Source organism: Sapajus apella, unplaced genomic scaffold, assembly GCF_009761245.1.
Source record: "Sapajus apella isolate SASKATOON/1434 unplaced genomic scaffold, GSC_monkey_1.0 scaffold44, whole genome shotgun sequence".
In the NCBI taxonomy this organism is placed as follows: domain Eukaryota; kingdom Metazoa; phylum Chordata; class Mammalia; order Primates; family Cebidae; genus Sapajus; species Sapajus apella.
Genome location: NW_022436984.1, coordinates 12,401,809 through 12,422,306, shown reverse-complemented (window position 1 = coordinate 12,422,306; position 20,498 = coordinate 12,401,809). Strand labels below are relative to the sequence as shown.

Here is a 20,498-nt window from a genome sequence, read left to right as displayed (position 1 = left end):
TGTCTGATTTTTAAATCAGTTATTATCTTGATGACCATATATATATATATAGATTGGAAGTATATTTCTGTTTTATGATAAATCCATGAATTTGCTTTTTGGGGAAAAAGTTATTGTAAACATTTTATTTTAAGGCTAAACCTAGGATGGTTCTTAGTGAGAATCGGCCTAAATAGACATTTTCCAAACAAATACATTCTGCTTTTGCTAAATCCTATGCTAATAAAAGACATTGTGCTTCTTATAAAACTTGACCCACATTATGTAGCCTAACAGAAATAAAGGCATCTGCTTTCCTCTATGAATTTACTATTGGAGTTTGCCAGTCCCTAATATAAATAGGAAAAGAATGCTCCCAATAAAAGATTCAAGTTACTGAACTTTCCCCTCCATTAAAAAAAAAAAAAAAAAAAGACTTACAATTAAATGTAGGCCTTGACAAAATTTGAGTTGTAGAAGTGAGTGATTTTTCCCCCCGTTATGGGAGATGTTTTCCCCCCTTTATGCAGAAGACAGCAGCCCAAGTCTCTTGTGCTGGTGACAGCAGCCTTTCTCCACAACGTAGGAGAATACTGTCATGGAGATAAGGAGTAGGCCAGGCCTGGAGGAATGATCACATTTAGCCTCCTGTTTTACTTCATGGAGATGTGAATGAAAAGTAGGTCCTTTCATGGAAGGGATTGGAGACTCCTGTACTTACGATTGACCTCTCATTGTGACTACTTGAAATAAAGGCAATTAAAGGATGGAATAGGACCAAACCAAAATATTCTAGCACATTTAATAGTTTAATAGCTTATAAGTTTTTATAAGCATCTTTAAGCAGTTGTGAGATTTTTAGCAAATAATTTAAATACTATATTTAATTTAAGCTACTACTTTATAAGTTCCAATTTCCAGTTGTATGTTCTTTTAACATGATTTAAAGAAAGCTAGATAAGCAATCCTAGATAAACTAACCTTGATGTAAGAAAAAGTAATGGGTTATTGCTGTGGCCTTTCTCTTTACAAGGGAGATAAACCAACTGGTGATGCTTTGAGATCCTGATAGGTGGTAGGAGGGGGGAGCTTGGCTCTGTGCTTTACCTTTGCTTTTCTTTCTTGCTCATTCATATGAACGATGAGTTTAAGATCATCTTGTCAGTGTGCAGAGGGCAAGAAATAAATTGATGTAAAGTTTTAATATCAGTGTTTTCACAACTAATTTAGAAGGCACTAAGCTAGCAGTGCATTACCAAGTCTAAAGCCTTCTACTTGTCAAAACATTTTGGAACCTTTGAACTTGACTATTTGATCTATTTTGAAAATGTAAATAATAGTTTTAATCATTTTGAATCAAAGACTTTAATAAGATATTTTTCCTTTTTCTTCTTAGATCCCAATTTTGTTCGGACATTTCTTACAACATACAGATCCTTTTGCAAACCTCAAGAACTACTGAGTCTTATAATAGAAAGGTCTGTCCAGTTAAAAAATATTTAAATTTATTATTTTTTTAAAGATTGAGCTAAGATCTTACATTTTTCAGAAATATGTTAGGTGAGCTTTAAAATAGACTTCATGAGCACTTTTTCAATAAATAAAATCTCTTAGATGAATATGTATTCTATAATGTTAGCTTTTATTTAAATAAAAAAATATTCTTTTTGTATGTGAAAACTCAGCATTTGAAATTTCAAATTTACAGAATTAAAGATCTATATATAATTTATAATTTAGAGTCTAGAAATTCAAATTTTGATGAATCAGATGTTCTAAACAGTTTTCAAACATACTTTATGTTGAGTAAAATAGAGCTTGTCAGTGAACAAATACTGTAATAAAAGGAAAATATTTCCTACACCTAAATAAAGAACAGTCAGTTTTTCTGGAATTACCCTTCAAAGTGATTTTGTCACCTGATTTAGAGTAATTCCACTAACCAAAAATGAATGTCAGTCCCATAACTTTATAGTCACATTTATTTTTAGAATTTGCATGTATTCTTTATTTTGTTTGTAGTTAGTTTTATCTATATTGGCAAGTACTAATTTCTTTTAAAATTTTTAAAATAATTTTATTAGCCTTTAATATTATAGAATTCTCACTTGTTTACACTGAGATGCATATCTTTAGTAATTTTTTACAGTATTCTCTTTTTGCTGACTGGTAAAAAGGTTTGTAGTTTTCTATTTGTATAACTCAATATAATTAGTATTTTCATTAATTTGTTTCATTTTATGTTAGGTTTGAAATTCCAGAGCCTGAGCCAACAGAAGCTGATCGCATAGCTATAGAGAATGGAGATCAACCCTTGAGTGCAGAATTAAAAAGATTTAGAAAAGAATATATACAGCCTGTGCAACTTCGGTAAGCATTAAATAAATGAAGTAAATAAGTCTTTATCAAACTTCTGTTTCAATGTTGAAGTATATAAGGACCTTTCCCAAACAAGGTGGGTGGGGATGACAATAAAATTAGTAAATTAAATTTACTAATTAGAGCAGTTATCAGAAATTATAAGTCTCAACATTAGAATTTTGGAAGTGTTAAGCACACTGGTAAGATTAATTTGGTAATTGATGGAGCTGAAAAAGACAGTATTTAAAAAAAAAGAAAAAAGATTAATTTGGTAAGAGTTACTCTGTTTTCATTTGTATTGTACTACGCATTGTATTTATGTTTGAGTTCCCATGTAATTCAATTCTGTGTTAATGCCATAGAGTATTAAATGTATGTCGGCACTGGGTAGAGCACCACTTCTATGATTTTGAAAGAGATGCTGATCTTTTGCAACGAATGGAAGAATTTATTGGAACAGTAAGAGGTATGTTTTTTTTTTAGGTGCCTAGTTTTATATGTAATTAAAGCACCAATATGGTAACTATCAATTGATGTCATTGTGGCTCAGTAGTAAGAGATGTTTATAATGGTACCAGCATAACCATTTGAAAAAGTTAAAATTTTTCATCAAACAACCTTTAGACCTGCAAATTCCTCAGTAGTCACCCTGTTGATCCAATGTATTTTCATTTAGTGAATCAACTTACTGATTATTTTAGAGTTGGTTAAGCCAAGTTTTCACACATATCCAAAAGTGTGAGGGCATTTGGGAACTACATTGTGCCATTATAATACCACTGATAGAGGTCAAGTGGGCCACAGGCCAATAGAGAGAATCTGAGAGGAAGCAGAGTGGATTAAATTGAGAGTCTGTGTCTAACACTGCCACTAATCAGATACGTTGACTTTGGGCAAAATCACTTAGATTCTTTAGACTTCAGTTTTCTTGTCAATAACATAAGGAGCTAGGTTTAATAATCTCCAGAGTTTTCCTTCTAGTTTTAAAGATTATATGATTGTTTGGCTCTAAGGATGTCTTAGACTGCGGTAAGCATTAAAGTCTTAGACAAACTTACTTTTTTTTCCATTGTATGCTCTAAATGAGAATCAGAAAATAAAGAGTTAAATAATAGTACTTTCATGTACAATACAAAACAGAGCCACATCAAAACTCACACTAAAAATGAAGGAATCAGTCCTCTGGCACTGATATTTATTGGTTTATAAAATGCAGTGTTAATTAGATTAATAGTGAATGTGTATAATCTATCCTTATAAATCTTGTGATTTATGTAAGATACACCTTTTCTTGGAGGATTATCAAGTAATACATTAAACTGAAAATCAGAACAATAGGAGTAGACAAGCTGTACAAATTAATTACTTTCTAATTTTGTTTGGAAAGGATCTGGAAGAATACATACCAGACTATTAACAGTGGTTACCCATGTGGAGAAGAATAAGATTGGGATAGGGGACCAGGAAATGGAAAAGGGAAACTTGCATTTTTTCATTTTGATCATTTGAACTTTTTATAGCAAAGATACATTCAGGAATCGTCTGTGTGATTTTAAACCATTTTTAAAATATAAAATAATAATATTTCAATGTTATTTAAAATATAATGTATTGCAGGTAAAGCAATGAAAAAATGGGTTGAATCCATCACTAAAATAATCCAAAGGAAAAAAATTGCAAGAGACAATGGACCAGGTCATAATATTACATTTCAGAGTTCACCTCCCACAGTTGAGTGGCATATAAGCAGACCTGGGCACATAGAGACTTTTGACCTGCTCACCTTACACCCAATAGAAATTGCTCGACAACTCACTTTACTTGAATCAGATCTATACCGGTATGTAATTTAACATTCAAGCTGAAAAATCTTTCAAAAGAGTTAATTTTTAAAATGAAATACTGATTTCTGCCTTATAGGGTTGTCATAAGACTTAACTGAAATGTTATATGAAGTGTCTAGTAATAAGGCCTGGTAGGCAGTTCCTGTTCTTTCACTCCCGTGGTCCATCTAGCTGAATTTACACCTTCTGTCTTTCTGTGGTCACCCCTAGTTGGTAAGGCTAGGTTTAAATCCTGGCTTTAGCAATTGCTGGCCCTGGGCAACTTTAACCTCCCTGTGTAACTTTATCCTTCTGCCCCTTATTTTCCTCAATAGTGAAATGGGGCTACTGATGGTACCCTACTCCTGGGGCTGTTTTGAGGTTTGAAAGTCAGTGTATGTACATTACTTAGCACAGAGTAAGAGCTCAATAAATGTTAGCTACTGCTGTTGTTGTGAACTTATATCATAGCCATTATAGTCTTTTTTAGTTTATCATACTACATTGATATAATTATCTTTCCGATTTTAAATGGGGACTATTTAGAATCTCAAACTAAATTATTCATTTTTAAATAACTAAATGAGAAAATGAGCTAAATTGATAGATCTTCCACTAAAAATCATGTTTCTGAAAATTACAGCATTAGAATTTATTTTATTTCTTAGGACCCTTTTGTGACAGGTTTTTTTCTCTCCTTTATATTAAAAAAAAATTGCATTGATTACTGTACTTTCTTTGAACTGATTATTATAACAGCTGTCATTACTTAAATGTCTACTTTGTCATCCTAATTTATTAATAATGTTTATAAGTGCTGGGAAAGATATTATGGAGGAATCTCAACCTTGCCAAAGCAAAATGCTACTATAAAGCAACACTAAAAGTACTTAGGTATTTCCATAAAAATTAGTTTTTAAAAATAGTTTTTAAAGGCTGGGCACAGTGGCTCACGTCTGTAATTCCGGCACTTTGGGATGCTGAGGCAGGTGGATCACCTGAGGTCAGGAGCTCGAGACCAGCCTGGGCAACATGGTGAAACCCCATCTCTAATAAAAATACAAAAAAATTAGCTGGGCATGGTGGCAGGCACCTGTAATCCGAGCTACTCAGGAGGCCCAGGCAGGAGAATCACTTGAACCAGGGAGGCAGAGATTGCAGTGAGCCAAGATTGCGCCATTGTACTCCAGCCTGGACAACAAGAGCAAAACTCTGTCTCAAAATAAAATCCATAAGGAAATATGAGGCATAATTATAATTTTTTGTTACACCTTGTTTTCACAACCCTTTCTTTTGATATAAGAGGAAAGTTCATAGGGGACTTAAGTTTTTATTTCATTTACTTAATAAACAATGTCTATATTAGAGGAAAAGTGTCATGTATCATTATGTATTGATTTTAGAGCTGTACAGCCATCAGAATTAGTTGGAAGTGTGTGGACAAAAGAAGACAAAGAAATTAACTCTCCTAATCTTCTGAAGATGATTCGACATACCACCAACCTCACTCTATGGTTTGAGAAGTAAGTATTCCTGGCATTCTTATATTTTATATAGCTGTCAACTATGTTATAAATTTCAATGCAATTTTTTGTTTGTTTTTTGAGACAGAGTGTCACTCTGTTACTCAGGCTGGAGTGCAGTGGCGCAACATTGGCTCACTGAAACCTCTGCTTCCCAGGTTCAAGCAATCCTCGCACCTCAGCCTCCAAAGTAGCCAGGATTACAAGTGTGTGATATCATACTTGCCTACTTTTTTTTTTTTTTTTTTTTTTGAGACAGAGTCTGGCTCTGTCACCCAGGCTGGAGTGCGGTGGCGTGATCTCAGCTTACTGCAACATCTGCCTCCCTGGTTCAGGAGATTCTTAGGCCTCAGCCTCCTGAGTAGCTGGAACTACAGACGTATACCACCACGCCCAGCTAATTTTTGTATTTTTTGTAGAGAAAGGGTTTCACCATGTTGGCCAGGCTGGTCCTGAACTCCTGACTTCAAGTCATCCACCTGCCTTGGCCTCCCAAAGTGCTGGGATAACAGACGTGAGATCCACCATGCCCAGCCCTAATTTTTGTATTTTTAGTAGAGACGAGGTTTCACCATGTTGGCCAGGCTGGTCTTAACCTTCTGACCTCAAGTGATCCGCCTGTCTTGTCCTCCCAAAGTGCTGGGATTACAGGCATGAGCCGCAACTCCCAGCCAATGCAATTTTATTTCTATATGTCTTGTGTTTTTCTTCTACTCCTCCTGTCTTTTGCATGTAGTGTTTTTCATTGAATGAAAATGACAATATTTTTCATTAAAAACATTGAATGTTTTTCCAATGTAGCATTTTAGTTTCACTAATTTTTAATTTTCATTAAATTTTTTTGAGGTTCTTTTAGTGGTTGCCTGGCTAGAGTTTGCCATACACATCTTACCAGAATCAGCTTCAGACTTATAGTGGCTTAATAACAGTGATATATAGAAATGTTACTCCTATGTAGCTCTATTTCCTTTCTCCCTTTTTTGTGGTACTGTAATACATATTACATCTCATTAATGATGCAAATCAAACAATACATTGTTACAGTTACTACTTTACCATTTGTTGTCATCCTCTTAGCCCATTAAAGCTTTGCTGTCACCCACCTCCTTTGTGTATTATTGGCAACATACTACACATATATTACATTTCTGTGTTATAAGCTCAACAATATATTTATATTATTTTATACAGTTAAGTCAGTTATGAGAAGAAATGAGAAAAAATATGCATTTACAAAATGTCTTTAATAATTACACAATTACCTTTACTGATGGTCTTTTGTGGGGATTCGAATTACCATCTGGGATCACTTGCTTTCAGCCTGAAGAACTTCCTTTAGTATTTCTTCCGGTGCGTTGGCTAGCAACAAATTCTCTCAGTTTTTGTTTATCGGGCAAATCTTTATTTTACCTTTATTTCTGAGTAATAGCTCTAGCTTCAAGTTAACTAATTTTTTTTCAGTTCAAATCTATTGAGCCTTTCCAGTACGTTTCTTATTTCAGTTATTGTACTTTTTAATTCCAGAATTTCCATTTGGTGCATTTTTATAATTTCTATCTCTTAAATAATATCCTCTCTTTGATGCACATTGTCATCAATACCTTCCTTTCCTTCTTTTTCATGCTTTCCTTTAATTCTGTGACTGTATTTGTAATGGCTACTTAGAAATCTTTTGTTATTGTTGTTAAATCTGACATTTGTTTACTCTCACAGGCAATTTCTGTTCCCTTTTTTTTCTGCCCAGTATAAGAGTCATACTTTCCTATTCTTTGCATATCTCTTTTTTTTACTGAAAACCTGACATTTTAGATAATATATAGTAGCAACTCTGAGTACTCCTCCTCATTCCCCAACCCCGTTCCAGGGCTTCTTATTGAGTGTGGCAGTGGTACTGGAAAGACTCTCATCACTCCTTCCCTGACCACACACACCCAGCTTTTTCTTTTTCTTTTTTTTTGAGATAGAGTCTCACTCTTGCCACCCAGGGTGGAGTGCAATGGTGCAATCTTGGCTCAGTGCAACCTCCTCCTACTCGGTTTAAATGATTCTCCTGCCTCAGTCCCCCGAGTAGCTAGGACTGCAGGCTCGCACCACATCTGGCTAAATTTTGTATTCTTTAGTAGAGACAGGGTTTCATCATATTGGACAGGCTGGTCTCGAACTCCTGACCTTGTGATCCACCTGCCTCAGCCTCCCAAAGTGCTAGGATTACAGGCATGAGCCACTGCGCCCAGCCCACCCAGCTATTAAACTCCACAATTTGCCAGCTGATTGTTCTGATGTTTTCAACAATTTCCTTGTGGCATAAATTGTTATATAAAATAATGCAATCAAATTGTGGCTCCTTTGAAGGAATGGTTTCTGAGATTTCCGTTTGATACTTGTTCTGACCCCAGGAGGGCTCCTCTCAGCTGTCTTATTTCCTAGTTCTCTCCTGCAAACTACTCTGCCTACAGTCTAGGCTGTATCTTCATTAGATCCATAAATCTCTTTCCCATTGCTTTTCACCACAGTTTCCACCGTTCTTAAGGGAACCCTTAAATTTAAATTACTTTATACTTTGTTGCAAATGACAAGAGATTAGGAGCTGTTTGCAACAGAGCTCTGGGGACAATGGCAAGCTTTTCTGAGTGACACTTCTGCCTTAGGAGTTGAGTGTTTGGTTGAGAGGGTAGAGTGGCAGACATGGCACTGTAGCCTGAGGTCGTGCGTCTTCTGGCATGGAACTACGCCCTTGGGAACCAGAGGAAGGGCTCTTTTCTCAGTATTCTCAAAACATCACACTCAAGGTAGAGACTTCCCACTTCTCAGCTGCACTCAGTTGGGACTTAGCCTCAGCAACAGGCAGCTGGGGCAGGATGAGAAAACTAAAGCCCTGCTCTTATACCTAGCTGGGAGCTAGGTGTTCTTGACTGCAGGAATCTGGAGTAGATGGTGAGTTCACCCTCACTGAGCTGGGAGGAAGAAGGGAGGGAACAGTCTTGGTTCAGATACCACAGAATCTGTCCCCTCTCTTACCAACTTTTTGTAGATTTTCTTGAATAGATGTTTCTTCATTTGCCATTTGCTCTCAGGGCCATTACTAGAGACTTAGAGAACGAGAGAGAGAGACGGACAGAGAGAAAGAGAGAGAGAGAGAGAGAGAGTGTGTGTGTGTGTGTGTGTTTTAATAATTTTTTACCACTTTAACTCAGTGGAGCTCCTCACACTATCATATCACAAGTCCAGAATCTCAATGCAATTATATATTAGGTTGGTGCAAAAGTAATTGCAGTTTTTGCCATTACATTTAATGCTGTTCCTAGAAATGTAGGAAACATAGGAACAGAGCTATTCCTAGAAATGTAGCCAATTATATATGAAGGAAAGAAAATAAACATTAATCACTAAAATCTTGCAATTAGATGAAGAATAGAAGGCAAGAGAATTCTTGAATTCAACTGGAACACACTCATATTACAAAGACCTACATACATTCCACAAGATAGAAGCCTCACCAGTTAGTTCTAACGCTAATAGAGGATGCATCAAATATAGTAGGAAAATTATTGACTGTACCAGTGTGGAAGATAGGAAAGAGCAGTATGCCTGACTAGAGGTACTACCTTCCTTCTACTTTGAATGTGTCTTCTCTATTGTAGTTATACTATAGCCACTCCCCACTCTCTATTTTATTTACTAAATTCTTTAAGCTATAACTTTATTGGAAAAACTCTAAAATCTTTAGTTCACTTTTTTGTTTTTGATTCCCAGATGTATTGTAGAAACTGAAAATTTGGAAGAAAGAGTAGCTGTGGTGAGTCGAATAATTGAGATTCTCCAAGTCTTTCAAGAGCTGAACAACTTTAATGGTGTCCTTGAAGTTGTCAGTGCCATGAATTCATCCCCTGTTTACAGATTAGACCACACATTTGAGGTAGGTTTATACATGTGTTTTTAAAATGAACTTTCATTCCGTATTACAAAAATTAGAATTTTAACAATTATTATCTTTAATTTTTAAATGTCTTGTTTGTCGTTTTAATAGCAGATTAAATTACTGAATTATCTAAGTTTTGTAATGAATTGGTTGCTTTTTAAAAATTAGGCATCCCTATTAAAATATATTCACAGGTCCCAGCCTAAGCTAGAAGAGGAAAAAACTTTCAGCTCTTAATTTGTAAGATAATATATAATTAAATGTTCACATAATTGTGTAAGGAATGACACGATAAACTAGATCTGTCTCTTTCTCACACACACATACTTTAAGTAAATTTATACTGAGGTCTATGAAGATGGTTTATTTGAAACAGTATTACAATCATAGAATCAAATTAATACTATTGTACTGGGCCTTTTTGTTAACCTAGTTTTTTGTTTTTTTGTTTTGTTTTGTTTTGACAAGACCTTTAATTTCTTTTGTAAACTTATGGCTCCTATTTATTTTTTCTTATAGCAAATACCAAGTCGCCAGAAGAAAATTTTAGAAGAAGCTCATGAATTGAGTGAAGATCACTATAAGAAATATTTGGCAAAACTCAGGTCTATTAATCCACCATGTGTGCCTTTCTTTGGTAAGTATCTCTTTCTGAATTTTTATTGCATTTCTACGTAAAACAAAACGTTTATTTCAATAAATGACTGAATAATTACATGTGTAGTAAGCCAGCAGAAAATACTTGTTTAACCAATGTTTAGCACCTGAGTCCCCTTAGAATTTTTCTCATTAAGACTTTTTAAGGTCAAGTCTAATATACGTTTCATTTTCTATTTTCATCTTAGGCAGCCATTAGAAATTACATAATACTTTTGTTTTTATATTCATAGAAGCCTTTTTAATTGAATTTTAATAAACTAAATACAGGAGAGGCATGGCCAAAGTCAGTTATATTTATAATCATTTTTGTAAACAGTTTCACATGGCTAAATATCATAGTGTGCCTGTGCCTTTCGGCCCACAACCCTGGCACATGAAAATTTTATTCTCTTCATCCTCTCTTATTTTTCCCCTTCTGCTTCCTTTTAGGACTGAATCTACCACCCGAATCTCCCTTTCTGTAGGTTCCTCTATCTTTTTCCATTATTTATTTCCTGTATTTCATGTATTCAATTATCTCTTTCCTACTGTCATCTTTTCTCTGCCTTAGTATATGCTCTGATGTTCCTTCTTTTGAATGCTTACAGAAACTATGATCTCTCTCTAGTCTTTTTAGTATGTGCTGTAGTTTCTTCTAGCCTTTTCCTCATCTATATGTATTTTTTCTATATAGTTTTAAATTACACTGAATATAACAATGTTATGTCCTGATATTTTTTAAAATTTATATATTTTCCCACATTTTATTGTTTGGGTTTTAGAGCAACCATTTTTGTATTTACTTCTAATCTTTTTGCTGTGTACATTGTATATAATTGTAATTGTATGATGTGCATATTAAGTTTACTTTATTCACAACATATATTTTTGTATTCTATTAGATAATCTTAGTAATTATATATAGTGGCTGCATAATATTCCATAAAGTTGGACAGTTTGTTTAACCATTACTCTGTGATTGGACACATGGTTTCCAGCTTTTTTTGCTTTCTAAATAATTTTCTGATTTAGATTTTCATTTATACTATTTTTCTATATTTGAGAATACCTTCTTGAGACAGATCACCAGAGGGGGAATTACAGTAGTGCTCCCATCTCCACGGTTTCAGTTATCCATGGTCAACTGTGGTCCAAAAACATGAGATATTTTGAGAGAGACCACATTCATGTAACTTTTATTACAATACATTGTCATAAATGTTCAATTTTATTATTAGCTTTTTTAAAAAAATATCTTACTGTGCCTAATTTACAAACTAAGCTCATAGGTATGTATGTATGTGTGTGTGTGTGTGTATATATATATATATATATATATGTATATATATATATGTATGTATAGAGTTTAAAACTATCCATGGTTTCAGGTATCCACTGGGGATCTTGGAACATACCACCTTTGGATAAGGGTCTACTTTACATAGGTTAAAAGGGGTCCATCTTTAAACTGTTGATAGGTATTTTTAAGTTGCTTTCTGAAAGGCTGCCATGAGAAGTGTATGACATTTATGCTGCCATCAAGGGTATGACAAAGCAAATATCATCCCATGTTTTCCAATTTTGGATACTTTTTTTTTTCATTTCTGTTATTACTACTAAGATATTTGTTACAATAATTTCCATTATTTGATTGCCATGGACTTTTTTTTCATACATTTCTTTAATATTTGCATTTTCTCTTGTCCATGTCCTTTTTCATATATCCTACAAACAATCTGCCTTTTATTTTTTATTATTGACATGTATTAGTTTTAAATTCTACAATCTGTCCTTTCTCATTCTGATTTCTACTGTTTCTAACCTTAGAAAGTTCATATAATCTAGTAATTTAATATTCAATCATATTTTCTTCTAGCATTTTTATGACTTTCAAAATTATATTTAACTCTACTATCAAACTGAAGTATCTTTGATATCTTATGAAATACTCAAATTTACTTCCCCACCAAATTATTTATTTGTTAATCCAGATTTATTGAATGATTCTTCTTTTTCCCTGTTTACATACAGGACCTCCTTCTTTAATACTTATTATATCCCACTGACTTCTTGTACCCCTACCATAGTTTTAAGGATTGTTTTATAATCCGTGATTCTCAGCAGGGGGCACTTTTGTCCCCTAGGGAACATTTAGCAATGCCTGGAAGCATTTTTTTAATTGTCCTAATTGGGATTGTGCTGCAGGCATCTAGTGGGTAGAGGATGGGGATATTGCTAACATCTGGCAATGCACAGGACAGTTCCCCACAGCCCATAAGTATCCAGTCCAAAAAGTCAGGTGTTGCTAAGACTGAGAAACCCTGCTATATAGCTTTTCAAAGTGATAAAGGTGGTTCTTTAGGGTTTCTTCAGTACTTTCTTTTTTTTTTTTTTTTTTTTTTTTTTTGCCAATTTTGCCTATTTATTTTTCCAAATGAACTTTATAAGTTTAGGTGGAGGGGGATGCTCCCAAATATAACTGGAACAAGCTATCAGTTAATTTGGAAAGAACATTTATTATATTTAGCATTTCTCCTTATTTTTCCTAGGTATTTTTGGTTTGATATTCATTCAGTTACCTTTAATTCCAAGAATTTTTAATTTCCTTGGGTTTTCTAAATATTTAATCATGTTGCTTCCTTTGAGCTTATTTCTATGTTATGCCTTAATTGTCATTAACTTCCCAAACAAAGCTTTAAGAATATGGCAGAAATAAGCAGCTTGTTTTAAACTCAGTTTTGGCAGAGATAAAGTGTAATTTTACTACTTGCTTGATTAGATAGTTTTTATCCTTTTAAGAAAGCATCCTTCTTGCTACAGAATTGCTTCATTTCATTATTTTAAAAATACCAGCTTCAATTTATATCTACAAACATGTTTTTAAAAATTAACACTATTTGTAATATAATTTTCTCATCTCTATTTTTACTTATTTGCTTTTTCTTCAAAAAGATAAAGTCTCTAATTTTCTGATTTTATGAGGTTTAAAAAATCATTATTAATTCCTAGTTTTCCTGAGGACTTTCCCCTACCCCCTACATTTTTTTCTTTTTTTTAAGACAGGGTCTCACTCTGTCACTCAGGCTGGAGTGCAGTGACACCATCTTGGCTCACTGCACCTCCACCTCATGGGCTCAAGCGATTGTCCTGCCTCAGCCCCCCAAGTAGGAGGAACTGTAGGTACAAACCACTATGCCTGGCTAATTTTTGTATTTTTTTTGTAGACATGGGGTTTCACCAGGTTACCCAGGCTGGTCTCAAACTCCTGAGCTCAAGAGATCCACCCGCCTTGGCCTCCCAAAGTGCTAGGATTACAGGTGTGAGCCACTGTGCCCAGCCTGACCCTTTACATTCTTGATTAAAATACTGAATTCATTTATTTTCTCTTCCTGGTAAAATATTAAAGCCTATATGTTTTTGCTTAAATATGGTGACTGTATTACCAGTTCGTTCAAGAGAACTGGAAAGGCTCTGGATATATCTGACGTTATGTCATTCAATCTGTGAGTGTATATTTCTTGAGTATCTACTAAGTACTAGGACTATGTCAGGTGCCTAGAGAAGTGAAAAATACATAGTCACTATGTTCACCTAGCTTATAGTCATGCTACTCACGATACCCTGTGGTTTCTGGTACACAGACATGAAAAGAAACCTCAGGACCCATTTATTGATTGTTTGGCCCCTGCTACTCCATCACCCTGATGGTGGGTATTTATTCATATTAACTGAAACTGTCCAGAGTCCTCTCTCAGATCGTTGTAAACTTAACTGATCTTCTTAATATGTTCTTTAATTTTTGTATTTTTAGTAGAGATGGGGTTTCACAATGTTGGCCAGGCTGGTCTCTAACTCCTGGCCTCAGGTGATCTGCCCACCTTGGCCTCCCAAAGTGCTGGGATTACAGGCATGAACCACCGTGCCTAGCCATAACATGCTCTTAAATGAAAGAAGGAAGTTTCAGACCTATTTTAGAGTATGATTTCAATAAAGTATTTTAAGGTGAGTAGTGTGATTTACTGAGTGAATACAAACATATGTAGGTACTTCGATAGGTACACAAAGTTTGATAGGTACAGCCCACCTGTCAGCCTTCGTACCCTTTCTTCTTGCTCATCTTCCTAGTTATTGAGCCTCTGCTCCTTTGAGGTAGTTTATCTACATCTGACCCTGGTCAGTTTTGCTGCCTTATCTTTGCTATTCTTAAGCTAAAAGTTACCAGTCCAGGGAGTCAGACAGCCTTTCATGGAGTTCTTACCCAGTGGGTAAAGCCAGATGTTATTGCTGCTTCTGAATTCCATCTTGTCTGTATGGTAGTTTACAGAAACTCCTTCTAGATTCTTATCCAAAAATTCTGGATACTGTTTTTCAAACCCCTTCTTTGGGGGAGGGTCAGGGACAGCAGCTGATATTTCCTTTGTTACCTTACCAGCATTCCCATCTTTTGCTGGCACTACCACCATTTACAGAATAAAAGTAGGGCAGTTACTCCTTCCAAAGCTCTGCCAGATGTTTCAGGTCTATATCACACTTTTTCTTCATAAACTAAAATATTCTACTTATAGGTAGAATGGATATGTGGCTAACAAATGAATTTTTTCTGCGGGGCACAGTGGCTCATGCCTGTAATTCCAGCACTTTGAGAGGTTGAAGTGAGCAAACTGCTTGGGGCCAGGAGTTCGAGACCAGCCTGGCCAACATGGCAAAACCCTATCTCTACCAAAAATACAAAAGTTAGCCAGGCACAGTGGCGCATTCCTGTAGTCCCAGCTACTCAGGAGGCAGAGGTACAAGAATCGCTTGAACCCAGGAGGCAGAAGTTGCAGTGAGCTGAGGTTGCAGTGAGCCGAGATCGCACCACCACACTCCAACCTGGGTAACAAAGCGAGACTCTGTCTCAAAAATAGAATTTATTCTAAGGTAAAAGGATGTACCTTAATCAAGTTGGTCATCTGTGTACAAACATACAAGCCTTTAGCATTGGCTTTGTCCTTTGTTTTTACACAGCTCTGATCTTGTATCCTCCTTCAGTTATGTGTAAATTTGCTTTGTCTCCATTCTTGCTTTCCAGCTATTTTAGAATTGATTCTCATATCCCGGTCTATCTTTCAAATGCCTCTCTTCTATTTTGAAATAATATACTTCTTTCATTCAATCAAAAACATTTATTGAATACCTCTATGTGTTATGTCCAGGGCTACATGCTAAGAATACACAAATAGATATAGTTCCATAGTTTCTGCTCCCTCGAAAAAGCAGAGAAATAAGTCATAGCACTGTGTAGTAAGTATCACACTGTATTGTAGAAAAGTATAGACTGAAGTGTGGACAAATGCTATAGAAACCTAGAATCCTAAGCAGCCGCTTTCTCCTGGAAAGGATGGGAAAGACATCAGCAAGAAAATGTAAAACCTCAGCCGCCTTCTTTATGTCATAATGCTCTTTTTTCCCTTTCCCTAGAATAGCTGCCTCCAGAGTAGGGTATGTTAAATGATACACTGAAGTACAGGAATAACTATCTGTTTATATATTTTTTAAAACATGAAAAACAACTAAGCTTTACTGTAAGTATATAATTCTCAGGTTTTTGTTATACATATATACATATACACTATGTTTTTATTAAATTACATATGTGTATATGGAGAGAACATGAGGATAGGTGCTTAAACATTTTTAACTGATTCAATGTAAGATTAAAGTTTGGACACCACTGCTGTGATCATTTGTTATTTTAGTTAGCCATCAGTTAGGCATAAAATAATTTCCAAATTTCATCCTGAACTATCCCAAAATGCTACTTACAAGCATTTTCACAACTTCATTCAAGTGTGCTTTCAAAAACAAAGCTGAGAGTCTTCATTCCCACTGCCCCCATTTCCTTCCCAAACCAGTTAATCAGTTCTTGGAAAGTCTACCTCTTAAATATTTATCCACTCCCCATTAGCCCCATAGACACTACGGCAGCCCTCATCCTCTCACCAGGACTATTGTCAGCCTACTAACTGCTCTTCCTGTTACTGGTCTTAACTCCTACCAACCCATCTGGCTTCATAGTACAACTAGAATAATCCTTCTAGAATGTAAACAAAGATCCTTATAATTCCCTAATTATCTCCTAGATAAAAGTTAAGCCATTTAACAAAAAGCATTTCATGACCCAGTCCAAGCACTAAAACCCACAAACTCTTCACAGATGGACCATCAATCTGTGATCAATATGGAAAGTTGATTTGGGCTGCCACTGAATTTGCATAATCTTATGGACATGTTTGTCAGATTGAACACTGAGCTGAATAGATCATGCAACTTGTGTGGAGGAGAGTATAATGGCTGAAAGTAAAAGAGTCAAATGACAGGCAGAAGTGGAAATAAAAAAGCTTGTGCTTACTAGAACACACAGTAACTTTGTTTTATGAATATATCATCAAGCATAGACTAGGTGCTGAGAAATAACCAAGTAACTAATGCACTTAATAACTGGATATGTTTAAAAACCAAACAGGCATTGATGTTGATCAGATTTCATTATTGCTAATTTGTTCAATATTTATTTGGGTCCTTTTATCTTTTCAAGGATATGACCAAAGATTTATGTGGTATGCCGCTACTACAAAAGCATTTAGAACTACAAACCCAGCCCTTGCCTGTGTCTGTCCTCATATCCTGCCACTCTTCCTGTACACCCCATGCATCAAACCCCTATGGTCTAGCCATTCTAAAGAGCTGAGCATATTATCTCTAAGTATGCCTTTCAAGCAAGCTTCATTATGAATCAATGCCTTTATACTCATTGCTGCTTTGCTTAGAATGCCCTTCTATCTTATTCTACTCGTTACACCTCTCATTTTTTGAGACTTACTTTTTTTTTTTTTTTGAGACGGAGCTTCACTCTGTCACCTAGGCTGGACTGCAGTGGCGCAATCTTGGCCCACTGCAACTTCCACCTCCCAGGTTCAATTGATTCTCCTGCCTCAGCCTCCTGAGTAGCTGGGATTATAGGCATGTGCCACCATGCCCGACTAATTTTGTATTTTTAGTAGAGACAGGGTTTCACCATGTTAGCCAGGCTGGTCTTGATCTACCTGCCTCGGCCTCCCAAAGTGCTGAGATTACAGGCGTGAGCCACCACGCCCGACCTTTTGAGACTTATTATGCTTTTTCTAATCCTCCCAGCTCAAGACAGAGTTTGAAATACTTCCTTTTTGCTCTCAGATGCATTACTACTCATATAGCACCTTCTAGTATATAGCAGTTAGCAAATTATACTGTAGTATAATTTGGTTCAAAGTTCTGGACTCCCTGAGGTCAGGAACTCCTTAAGCACCGAACCGCTAGAAGTCTTTCTCATCTTTGTACCTGCAGTACCTAATGCAGTACTTGTCTTACAGCAGAGACTCAGTACACATGTGGGCAGTGAGTGAACTCAAATACTCACACTCCGTTTTCCCTCCCCAAAACGTCATAATCAGTACTTTGGGGAAAAACGGTAAAAGCATAAGAAGAGTATTAGGGCAAGATGCAACAACAGCATCAACAATCACAAGCATAGCTAATTAATACTTAACTGTTGTCAGGCTCTATTCTAAGCTCATACATATATTCACTCATTTGTTTTTCACAGCAACCCTCCTGTCCTAATTTTACGGATGAAAAGAACTGAGGCACAGAGAGACTAATTAAGCAATTTTTATGAGATCATGCACATAGACTCACAGTGTTCTCACACCTGTAATCCCAGCACTTTGGGGTCCAAGGCAGGCAGATCACTTGAGGTCAAGAGTTCGAGACCAGCCTGGCCAACATGGTGAAACCCCATTTCTACTACAAACACAAAAATCAGCTGGGTGTGGTGGCACATGCCTGTAATCCCAGCTACTCAGGAGGCTGAGTCAGGAGAATTGCTTGAACCCAGGAAGTAGAGGTTGCAGTGCACTGCACTCTAGCCTGGGAGACAGAGTGAGACTCCATCTCAAAAAAAAAAAAAGAAAGAAAAAATTAACAATAATAATAAGATCATATATAGAGAAAGCAGCAGAGCTGGTTCCAGAGCCTTTATGCTACAATAGAAAGTGCCTGTTACTCTGTTCATTCTCCTCCTTGTCCAGTGCACAACTATAGTGTTGGGGAAACAGGAAATTAATTACCAGGTTGCCACTAAGTCTAGAAACTATTGAAGACCAGAATATACATAAATTGTATGCAGTTTGTGTTTGACAGGCTTGGAAAACCTTCCATATTTCCGTGAGTAATCCTATCCAAATAGTACTACTTCTGAACTGCAAATCGTAACAGCCTCTTGTGGGGCCACCAGAGCTGACTAAGCAGAAACTATGATCCTCTGAATGTAGCATTTTTCCTGTTTGCCAGAAATGATGTGTCATTAGTGACAAAGTTATTCTTAAAGTTCCCTTAACAAAACTGTGATTTACATCAAATAACAATGGTTTGGAGGGGGTATGGAAAATAGATTATTCTTCCTAAAAAAAGTATTAATTTTATTAAACTTGATCTCTCCCTTTTTCTTGGATGTTTATAAAATTTAAGTCTTTCACAGATACTTTCTCTTAAGCTGCTGTTTTTCATATGGAAATCTAAGCTTTTGTTTTTTTGTTATGGCAATTGAGATGGTACAGTATAGTATACCCACAATTAATGAAATAGAAAAAAACTCGCATTTTCCTTCTTTACCCTTGAAATCATTCCATTGTATCTTCTAGGAATTTATCTCACTAATATCTTGAAAACAGAAGAAGGCAACCCTGAGGTCTTAAAAAGACATGGAAAAGAGCTTATAAACTTTAGCAAAAGGAGGAAAGTAGCAGAAATAACAGGAGAGATCCAGCAGTACCAAAATCAGCCTTACTGTTTACGAGTAGAATCAGATATCAAAGTAAGTTGAATTATTTAAAGATTCATACTTCTGATTAAGTTTATAAACTACCTAATAAAAGGCAGGTTTATTTTATAGGGGAGAAGAAGTAAAATAAACCTTAAAAGAAATTTACTTACATTAAATGTTTTCTTTCCATGAATTTCAAACTGAATTTATAACTTTTACTATTAATTTTTTTCTTTGCATTTATTTTAGAGGTTCTTTGAAAACTTGAATCCAATGGGAAATAGCATGGAAAAAGAATTTACAGATTATCTTTTCAACAAATCCCTAGAAATAGAACCACGAAACCCTAAGCCTCTCCCAAGATTTGTAAGCGTTTGTATATTTATATTTCTTTTACATTTATATACTTTTTTCAGTTGTCATCTACATCTAGTGATGTCATTACTACCATATGTGTTATATAGATGAGTTTTCTTTATAAAGGTATTTGGGGATGAAGTATACATGTGATAGTTAAAAGTAATGAAAAAGTACTTAATAATTATGCCCAGGAATATCCCACTTGCTTCCAAATAAATGAATATTAATATTAATTTGAGGAAATCCTGATACCAAAGATGATGAAATTGAGCAAATATTATATAAGTTTTTAAATTTTTTTTACCTCAAAAAATGTTATTTAAGATTTAAGAATAGGAAATTGAATGAATTTATACTAATTCACGTATAATAAATATATCTACTTATGGCATTTTAAAAGTAATGACTTATTAAAACTTTTAACTATGAATCAGCCATAAAATACCAAGTTTTGCTAACAATACTTTCTTGGGAAAATAAAGTTTCCATTGTTTTTTTGTTACTTTCAGTGCCTGGCCAAACTTATGTTCAGAATCATCAGCTCACTGATTTGACTATGTACTCTCTTATTCATAAAAAAAGTAAAAAGTCTGCCGGGCACAGTGGCTCGTGCCTGTAATCCCAACGCTTTGGGAAGCCAAGGCGGTGGATCACCTGAAGTCAGGAGTTCGAGACCAGCCTGGCCAATGGTGAAACCCTGTCTCTAATGAAATGCAAAAAGTCACGCACGGTCGTGGGTGTCTGTAGTCCCAGCCACTTGGGAGGCTGAGGCAGGAGAATCACTTGAACCCAGGAAGTGGAGGTTGCAGTGAGCTGAGATCATGCCACTGCTCTCCAGCTCCAGCCTGGGAGACAGAGCAAGACTTGTCTCAAAAAAAAAAAAAAAAAAACAGTAGGTCAAGAAGCTGGAATTAAACATAGGTGGCTTCTAAGTGACCAAGATAAATCATATAATATCTTTTAATTAAAGTGTATGCAATTGCCTGACAAGAAAATTTCTCAAGCCCTTGTTCAGTTTTTAATAAGATGAATTAAAAATAGAAAATTAGAAA

The 20,498-nt window shown here is 35.5% G+C and overlaps 2 protein-coding genes across 4 annotated transcripts in view; one reads left to right on the top strand and one right to left on the bottom strand.

The window, feature by feature from the left end:
- ARHGEF33 (Rho guanine nucleotide exchange factor 33) overlaps nucleotides 1-20,498 on the bottom strand; it is a 134,841-nt gene that overhangs the window by 5,001 nt on the left and 109,342 nt on the right. The gene's annotated exons all lie outside the window — the stretch shown is intronic.
- SOS1 (SOS Ras/Rac guanine nucleotide exchange factor 1) overlaps nucleotides 1-20,498 on the top strand; it is a 131,701-nt gene that overhangs the window by 96,854 nt on the left and 14,349 nt on the right. For both annotated transcript variants that reach the window (XM_032239370.1, XM_032239369.1), the window contains exons 11-19: nucleotides 1,376-1,457; nucleotides 2,227-2,349; nucleotides 2,703-2,806; nucleotides 3,958-4,180; nucleotides 5,567-5,686; nucleotides 9,440-9,602; nucleotides 10,125-10,242; nucleotides 18,965-19,137; nucleotides 19,336-19,452. In XM_032239370.1, the coding sequence (XP_032095261.1) occupies nucleotides 1,376-1,457; nucleotides 2,227-2,349; nucleotides 2,703-2,806; nucleotides 3,958-4,180; nucleotides 5,567-5,686; nucleotides 9,440-9,602; nucleotides 10,125-10,242; nucleotides 18,965-19,137; nucleotides 19,336-19,452 (1,223 nt within the window). The remainder of the gene's footprint in view (nucleotides 1-1,375; nucleotides 1,458-2,226; nucleotides 2,350-2,702; nucleotides 2,807-3,957; nucleotides 4,181-5,566; nucleotides 5,687-9,439; nucleotides 9,603-10,124; nucleotides 10,243-18,964; nucleotides 19,138-19,335; nucleotides 19,453-20,498) is intronic.